Here is a 9,543-nt window from a genome sequence, read left to right as displayed (position 1 = left end):
AACAAACCATACATCAATGGAAAGCTTATTTATTCAGCTTTCAGATGATATATAAATCTCAATAAAAAAAACAACAACCTTATTTTTGGTTTTGTGCTCCAGGGTCACATATATAATGCAATTACATAATGCACCTGTATTTTACATTATTTCAGAATGTAACAATAAAACTGTGGCTTATCTGTGTTTTTTTTCTCTTAACAATGCAATTTTGACCCGGTGCGACTTTCCGCAAAATACGGTGCATAGACAGTAAGTGCACTACTTTTGCCAAATTCTAAGGCAGCATCACACGTATCCTTCACTGAGAAGGCAAATTCATAATGCATTTCGAGTGAAAAATCCATCCGAAAACTCTAAGAATTTATTAAACACAGAAAAGCAGCAAAATAGTTGATTCTAATTAAAAACGAATATTTTTCTGTGCTTTGTACTGTAATTTAACTGCAAGCGTGCCAATGCAAAAGTCTATTTGTATGATGCATTAATGAATTATGATGCTCCTTTAGAAGGCAGCAGCCTATGTAGGCAGCTCACTAGGGTTTCGGAACGGAGCCGTCGTTTCAACCTGTCCTCGTTCTGCGTTTTAGTTTCAGTTGTCTCCACTCTGTAGTGATGTCTTCGTTTAGTTTGTGGCACTTGCTGGATCCAAATCATCCTTCAAATCGGTGTCCGCACCTCGCCAACTAAAGACAGCTGAATGCATATGTACAAAGAAGGCACATTCTCCACAACTGCAACCCAGTCTGTTATAAAGTCTCAGCGTGGCCCGCCTCGAGAGAAAACGACGTCACGTCCGCGCGATCCGCTCGCCGACTGTCTTTGGTGAAGTAAACTTGAAAGTGCCGAGATTTGTTTGCCTGCTATAGTAAAACGAGCACTAAAATTTGAACAATGTCTAAGAACTTGGTATTACAACCACTTCCTGTGTCTGTTTGCCTCTTAAGAAGAATCGCTTTATGTATCACCCAATTGTAAGTCGCTTTGGATAAAAGCGTCTGCTAAATGACTAAATGTAAATGTAAATGTAAAATCTACACGTTCACCTCTCCCGAAGAAGCCCGCTGCTGAAAGTTGACTGACAGGCCACGCCTCCCTCCCGCCCCCTCATTAGAATACGAGTCAAAGCTCCTCCCCCTCCCACGAGTTCATCTAAAGCTAAACTACAACACCGAGATTTATAAACGAAAAGGCAATTATCAAAAATGTGATCGTTCAGCAGAATTTCTACCACATTCAAACAACCAAAGGCTCGTCGTCACCTCTGCTTATAAAAACATTAAATCCTATTAAAACTCCATCAACGTTATCACTCGAAACGGTTTGTACTCTAAAAGGTCGGAAAAAGCAAAACACCGAAATCCAAGCGTGGCGGAAATGTTCCTTTGCGAGATGCTAAAAAAGCCCTATTCAGCTGATTTACAAGGCAGAAGCCGGACCTCTTTTCTTCGGCTACTGTACGGGAAAGAGTTTAAGGCAAATCGTATAAGACGGACAGATCGGTCAGACCGAAGATGAAGCACACGACAAAAACACATCAACGACACTCACACCGCAAGCACAAACGCAATCTTTCTCAGGATGTCCGGCTGATAAATCTCTAAAAACGAACATCTGTTTCAGTACAAAAGAAAAGAGAGAGAGAGAGAAAACAAATCCGAAATCATAAAAATAAGAAGAATCTCCATGATGAAGTTCCTGCATCTATGTGACGATCCTTGGTAAAAAATAAGCGTTGTTTCTTTAGTAAAATAAAACTTTTTCTTCCCATTTCATTTGTGTTTTCTTTGTCAGCATCCTCTGATGAAATGAATCCTTGATTTGCACCTAATGGAACTTATACCAAAATAGTTGAAGTAGTTTTATTATAAAACCGAGGATCTCAACGTAGAACCTGTGCAAAATGTCGATTCATCGGTAGCGCCGGTCCTTCAAAGGAAGCTGTTATTGATTTAGCAGTCGTCTCCTTCTCTCTCGAACCCCGACAACCCTACGATAGAAACAAGTACGCTTTAAATCAATTGCGTGTCCAAATTTGAACATTTATTCAGCAAGGAAGCATATATAAAACATATATAATGTTAAAAAAGATTTGTATTTTAAATAAATGCTGTTCTTTTGAACTTTCTATTCATCAAAGAATCTTGAAAAATAAAATGTATCCTGGTTTCCACAAAAATATGAAGCGGCACAACTGTTTTCAACATTGATAATAATCAGAAATGTTTCTTGAGCAGCAAATCAGCATATTAGAATGATTTCTGAAGATCATGTGACACTGAAGACTGAGTAATGATGCTGAAAATTCAGCTTTGCATCACAGCAATAAATTTCATTTTACAATATATTCACAAAGAAAACAGTACTTTTAAATTGTTAGAAAATTTCACAATATTAATGTTTTTATAGTATTTTTCATCAAATAAATGCAGCCTTTGTGAGCAGAAGAATCTTATACTGAATAAAAGGCATTTTCTCAATTTCATTAAGTTTAACTTGATGTACTAAAATAACTAAAGCGAAGGCTGAACTAAAAATTAATAGAAACTATAGAGACATATTTAAAAACAACAAAAACTATAAAAAGGGCAAAAATACCCAGCACAATCACTAAAACTTTAATTAAAATTACCATGAATGCCTAAAATAAAAAAATGAATCGATTTCAAAATATTAACAACAAAAACTATAACAGAATCTCAGTGATACTGTTAAAATAACACTGGATCTGAGCATTACTATGTATATTCAAAAACATTTTCCAGGTACGGAAATCTAATATTTTACAAATGTAATATTCTATTTTTTTTCCAGGTTTTCATCATTTACTCACTCTCTTGTCATTCCACCCTAATATTTTTCTTCTCTCTACCAGCCTTTATAAATGTTTTCAATTATGTTCAATTAAAAAATGATGCTTTTGAATGAATCACAGCAGGTCTGAGATCACCGATTCCTCCATGTCATGTGACTCATTTCAAAGTTCAGCCTAAACGAATAAGTTCTATTGACTATTTTTATGATGCTTTTTGGATCTCGACAGCATGAATCAGAATCCATCATCATTGTACGGAAAAAAAAATCTCTGAAGAGAGAAAATAACACTAGTCTGGAACGAGTAAATTATGACAGAATTGTCTTTTTTTTGGTGAACTATTCCTTTAATTCAGACATAACACACGGACCAGGATCAGAAAAGCAGGACTGCAGGTGACACAAGAAGCACTCAAACCAATATCGCATCTGTTGCACCTGTTTACACTTCCAGACCAATCATTTCAAACAGATGTAAACCAATAATGCAGCAACACTTGAAATGACCTCTAAACATTTAGATAAGAATCATGCACAAGGTTTCATCCTCCTCGAACCCAGAAAGGCATTTTGATCTTCTGTAGAGGACACTTGTTTGGTGAATGTCTCTGAGAATATACATACAGTCCTGGTGCATCTTAAACAGGACATCCTGAGCTTTTCACACATACCAGATAGATTCGGGTTTGTCTTCTCTTCAGTTTTTAAAAATGGCTGTCAATTTCCAAAAATTCAAGATAAGAGGAACAGCAAGTTTATTATTTAGTCCTGATCAGTATCATTGAGAGATATATATGGGGGGGGATTTTTGTAAAAACAGCTGACAGCTGAAATGTAAAAAATGTTGTATATTTTATTTTAGTTAACGTTTGTTTTATTTCAAGCAACAATTTTTTATTTTTTTATTTTTAGTTAACTATAATAACACTAGTCCTTCTCAATTTCAATTTGTATTAATGTTAAAATGGTTTCCTGTAAATATTAATCTTAGAAAAATCTCAGTAGATTTTAAATCAGGATAAACTTAAAACTAGGGTTGGGCCGATAGACGATGCCATCGTCCATCGCCGATGGCTGATAGACATCACGATGTTGAGCCGGCATCGTGATTCCCCCCCCATTCCCCCACATCCCAATACCGTGTTCGCAAAGAAAATGACGTGTAGGCGGAACCCCTAAAGGGAATAAATACGAGATGGGAGGAAAATATATATTTCAATATTTTTCCTCGCAGTTATATAATTGGGTAATTATACTACATATATATTTCGGAATCAGGGAGTCGCTATTATACCTGGCATCGTGCTTTTGAATGCACGATTGCTTTTCGCTGCCCCCGCTGATGTCCATCCATCGCGATGTTTTACTGTAGACATCGTCCGATGCCAATTTTGTAGACATCGCCCAACCCTACTTAAAACAAAACTTTTTTGTCCCCCTGGGTCCCAAGAGCTTAAGGTAGAATGACACACATGTGCAGGTACGTGATGTATATGTGTGGACAGGTGTGATTTATTTACCTCTTCATCACTTGGCCTGCTGATAGGTATAAGGTGAATGATCACTGGACGATTCCACCGGAGGTTGTGGACTGTTCTCCTACAACAAAACATGCAGTTTATTTTATACTATGGAGCGGCAGTACTTACCACACATTTTACAAGATTAGATGTTTGTCAGTGGTGCTCAGGATCTGCAATTCGCCATCGTTCTCAGTCATCTCTCCTTACTCTGTTTATGTGGTAAGTGAAATTTTATGTAGCCTACTGTAGGATGTAACAGGCAACTTGTCATGTTGCGCAGTTGTCGTGTCGCGCCGTGCTGCATCAGCTAAAGTCTGCAAAACATGCAGTTTATTTTCTCGCATTTATGCACCAAACCAACACAACAAGCACAAATCATGAAAGTTCAAATCAAAACAGAGATCTGCAGTGCTAATGTAATATAAGTCAGAATATCAATGACTGAAAGTAGTTTTCTTCACATCTTTCAATGATTACATGCGTTATTAGGGATGAATGTCACAAAACATATTCATATTTCACCCTAAAATAAGATGACATTAGATTTCACATTCAGTTTTTTTTCTGTATTACTTTAAAACATACTGTAAAAATAAATAAATTATAATATAATAATTTACTTGCAATACTTCAATTTAAATAATTGTTGTTATTGTTATTATTATTATAATGCCTCAGATGAATAAGGATTTGGGGAGAAAGTGCTTAATTGTCATAAAAATAATCTGGTTTACTGTAAAAATAAATTATTATAATACAGTAATTTATTTTTTATCATTATAATATATTTTTTATATATTTTATTTCAGAAATTAACAGAAATTAAAGGGCAAAACCCACAATACTACAAAGCATAAATACTTTAATAGTTCAATTTAAATTATAATTTACTGTTATTGTTATCATTATTATTATGCATCACAGTAATGATGATTTAGGGAGAATTAGCATAAGTGTCATGAAAATAATCTCACAGTGTAAAGCAATGTCATCAGTCCTAAAAATAATATAATACTAGACTCAATTTGAGTATTTTCTGTATTACTGTAAAAATACTGTACATTTATTATTATTATTATTAATTTATTATACTGTAAATTAAATTGATTATTTTATTATTTTAATATTTAATATATTATATATTAGGCAATGCATAAACTACTACCATAATGTATAAATACTGTGCTTCAATTTAAATATTATTATTATTATTACTATTCTTGTTATATTATTATTATGCGTCACAGTAATGAAGATTTAGGGAGAAAGTGCATGAAAATAATCTCACAGTGTAAAAACAAAACAAAAAACAATGTTCCTAAAAACACGCTTTATTTTCTTCCAAAGTATTCTATTTTATTTCTTTTGTTTGATTTAGAGTGAAGTTTAGTGATTTAGAGTGATTTAGAGTCCAGTTCCCTGGAGATGTTCTACACAGGTTTTGTGCGATTCTCTCCAGAACATTTCAGCACAGTTGCACAAGCCCAGTCTGTTCCTGAACTTTTCTCCATTTATGGTGATTGTGAATTCAGGAAGTTCTTCAGTACAGGACGAGGTTAAATCTGTGTCTGGGAAAGTGTTTTTCGTCATGAACGCACCTCTACTGAGACGGCGGTGGTCTGCATGTGAGTGTATGGAGGGATATACGGCCCCTGGAGAGCTGGATTGGCTGGCATAAACTACACAGAGAGAGATGAGAGAGATTCACATGAACACACCAACATATGCTGCTACAAATCTGCACACGCTGTGTTTTGTGCTCATATTCCGTCAGCAGTTTTATATTTGCTTGCTTTAGTGCATTTCTGCTGACTTGTGCATGAGTTTAAATATATACATTTTTGCAGCCTTTGTCCAGAATATGCAGAATGATCTGTCTTTTGTAACACACAAAAAAATATGATTACACTAAAATTTCCAACATAAAACTTCACATTTTTCATTATGCACAGAAAATGTTTTTCCATTTTATGTTTTAATTGCAACTTGATTATTCACCAGTAGGTGTCTTTCAAGTTTAGTCATGCAGCTTGCTATAAATAGCATACTAGTTCTGCAGTATATAGTATGCACACTGTGCACAGCATGCAAATTTGTATGCATGCATATTCGGACCTAATGCTTTTGCCAAAATGTGCAGTATACAATAATGCACACTGCATAAAAAACTATCCCATAATGCAATGCACTCACTTGACTCAATGCACTTGACCTTTTTAGGTTTAATGACAAATAATATCACAATTGAATTTCAATACTTTTATATTTCTATTCATTATTTTACTGAGTTGCCAAATGTTAGGAAATTAGGAAAGTTTAATTAAAAATGCAAATGAAAACTATCCCTGCATACACGGCATAGAAAAAGTCTCATAATGCAAAGCACTCACTTGACTCAATGCATTTGACCTTTTAAAATGTAATGACAAAAGTAATATTGCATTTATATTTTAATAATTCTATTTTGATTCATTATTTGGGTTGCCAAACGTTAGGAATTTAGTAAAGTTTAATTAAAATGCAAAATAACTTTTTATTTCATATGCAATGTGATGAGGTCATGTGACAGCAATTTACCATACAAATCTTTTGTATTCAGGGCTTGAAAACGAAAAAAAAAAATATTATCGTTCCGAAACTGGTTTGCCTAGAATAAATACCAGTTATGTTATTTAAAAAAATTTTTTTTGCCTATAATAATAATAATAATAATAACAGGCTGCAACGTTGCACGAGCAGAATCGATATTTTAACGTTTCTGTTCCTGCGTTCCTCTGTATTATTATCGTTCCGAAACTGGTTTGCCTAGAATAAATACCAGTTATGTTATTTTTAAAAAATTTTTTTGCCTATAATAATAATAATAATAATAATAGTAACAGGCTGCAACGTTGCAAAATATGTTGTGTCTGTGTGCGCGTGAGGCGCCGGCGCGATATCGTCATACCAACACTGGTTGGTTGGTTATACAGATAGAGAAGCAAGACATCATTCAAAACCGTCAATATTTGCAAAATAAATAAAACTGTAAAATAAAGAAAACTGTAAAGCTTTTGCACAATAAATAAAACTTCTTTCTGCCTTCTCATTTTCCTTTCTGTGAACTTTGGATCACGGCACAATGATCCGAAACTCAACACATTTTCTTCTTTCGTTTTGTTAATCTGTCAATGATTTAAGTGAAATATATTTAGTGTATAGGGCAATATAAGCTATTCCTTTTATGTAAGCCTATAGTTTTATTCTGTTTTCTCCGTTGACAGAAGCGCTGCAGGTGCGTGTGATCTGTTGAATCCATCTTACACTATCCTCGGATAAACTCTAACTTACCTATGATGAGTTCACAGCTGAGCGCATAGGCCGTGCTACTTGAATTCATGATTGGTTGACAGAAAATTTCAACTGTTAAATGGAACGATAAAATAACGTTATTAACCGGTTAATGGCCATTTCAAATTTTCGATTCTGTTCGGAACTATAAAATTTGATTTAGTTTCTGGTTCTGTTCCTGTCAAAATTTCGTTCGTTTCCGGTTTTCGTTCCTTGAACCGGTTCAGAGCCCTGAATTTGATATATAGTGCCTACTGTTTTGCAATTTAAAAAAATAGTAGGCAGTATGCAGTGTATACTGCAGTATGCAAACGCTGTTGCATTCTGTCTGCATTCACAGACACAGATTTTAACAGCTGGAAATTATTTTGTCGATCTTGAAGAAACAAAACAACACATATGTAAGCACTCAAGTGTTGATTGTGCTCACCGTTCCTGCGCTGCCCAGAGAGAGGTGATTCATCTGCTGAGTGAGAGGACCCAACATGGACGCGGGCTGCAGAGACATGGAGTGATCTATAGAGGGCGATATCACTGCTCCCTACCACACAATGAGAGAGTTACAGTACATTTATTGGTTTAGGAAGAAAAAGCAAGAAAGGCACATACATACATTTCCTTTTAGAACTGGCCAGTTTGAAATAAATAAAAATAAATAAAAATAAAAACAAGTATGATTATTTTACTCGATATATGTGTGTACTATGTATTTTCAAGCATTTGCAGTAATGTGAATGCATTTTCCAGTGTTGTTATTGTTAACTCAAACTATCACAATTTGTTGTGATTAACTGAAATAAAATAAAAATGATAACTATTAGATAAAAAAACAGACTTAATATGTTGCTTTGGCTAAAATAAACATGAATAAATAAATAATACTTTAACAATTTTACTCAACATGTGTGTACTATGTATTTTCAAGCATTTGTAGTATGAATATAATATAAAACAAAATAGAAAATAAAAAATGGATGAAAAACGTAAAAATGAAAAATACTGTTTGCCAACTAACTGAACAAAATAAAATACAATAATTAATAAGTATAAATAATACCTGACTATTTTACTCAATGTGTGTATTATGTACTTTCAAGCATTTGCAGTATGCTGACATACATTATCTTTTCAGTGTCGTTATAGTTCTCTAAAACTATAATTATTTAAATTTGTTGTCATTAATTGAAATAAAGCTGAAATAAAATAAAACTTATATAAATATAAAGCTTAAAAATAAAAAGTTTGGCAAATGACTGTATAAAAAATAAAATAAAATAAAATAAATAATGTTCTTACAAAAAAGTTGTAAATAAGCAACTTAATGATTGGATTGCAACTTAATGATATTTTTGCTTATTTCAATAATAATTTGCTGTATTCACCAAAAAAGGTACCAAACTAATACTAGTAATACCATGGTATTCTTTGAAATTTGGGATAAATTACGCTTGTGATGTTTAATATGAAGTAAATGTGACTTATTTGAGAGTTCACGTGTCCTATGATCTCTTTCATCATGGCCCAACACCCTATAAAGCCCACTTGGCAGGCGATTGGAGCGCCCTAGGTCTCTCTGGGATGTGCGTGATGAGTCTTGGTTTCTTACGCTGTGAGTCAGACTCAGTGCCATCACTGGCCTTTAAATGCCACAGTTTCCTCATTTCTGATTAACAACACTCAGCTCTATACGTCCTGACTCACACCAGTCATTATAGCACACATTACTGATATACGTTACACACACCCTCTCGAAAACAAACACATACGTCTCATTTAGACTCTCCCTGTATGACAGTCATTCATGAAGCTTCACTTATCACACACACACACACACACACACACACACACACACACACACACACACACACACACACAC

The 9,543-nt window shown here is 34.2% G+C and overlaps 1 protein-coding gene across 3 annotated transcripts in view; it reads right to left on the bottom strand.

Moving 5' to 3' along the window:
* Window positions 1-1,034: 1,034 nt before the first annotated feature.
* Window positions 1,035-9,543, bottom strand: part of LOC107663836 (RNA-binding motif, single-stranded-interacting protein 1-like) — an 82,270-nt gene continuing 73,761 nt past the window's right edge. For all 3 annotated transcript variants that reach the window (XM_016454187.1, XM_016454195.1, XM_016454203.1), the window contains exons 11-14: window positions 8,098-8,208; window positions 5,936-6,016; window positions 4,335-4,413; window positions 1,035-1,990 (exon numbers count right to left, since the gene is read on the bottom strand). In XM_016454187.1, coding sequence (XP_016309673.1) covers window positions 4,342-4,413; window positions 5,936-6,016; window positions 8,098-8,208 — 264 coding nt within the window. In that variant the 3' untranslated portion in view covers window positions 1,035-1,990; window positions 4,335-4,341. The remainder of the gene's footprint in view (window positions 1,991-4,334; window positions 4,414-5,935; window positions 6,017-8,097; window positions 8,209-9,543) is intronic.

Source organism: Sinocyclocheilus anshuiensis, unplaced genomic scaffold (genome assembly GCF_001515605.1).
Source record: "Sinocyclocheilus anshuiensis isolate Anshui unplaced genomic scaffold, SAMN03320099.WGS_v1.1 scaffold81, whole genome shotgun sequence".
Lineage (NCBI taxonomy): Eukaryota > Metazoa > Chordata > Actinopteri > Cypriniformes > Cyprinidae > Sinocyclocheilus > Sinocyclocheilus anshuiensis.
This window is presented reverse-complemented; position numbering and strand designations above follow the sequence as displayed.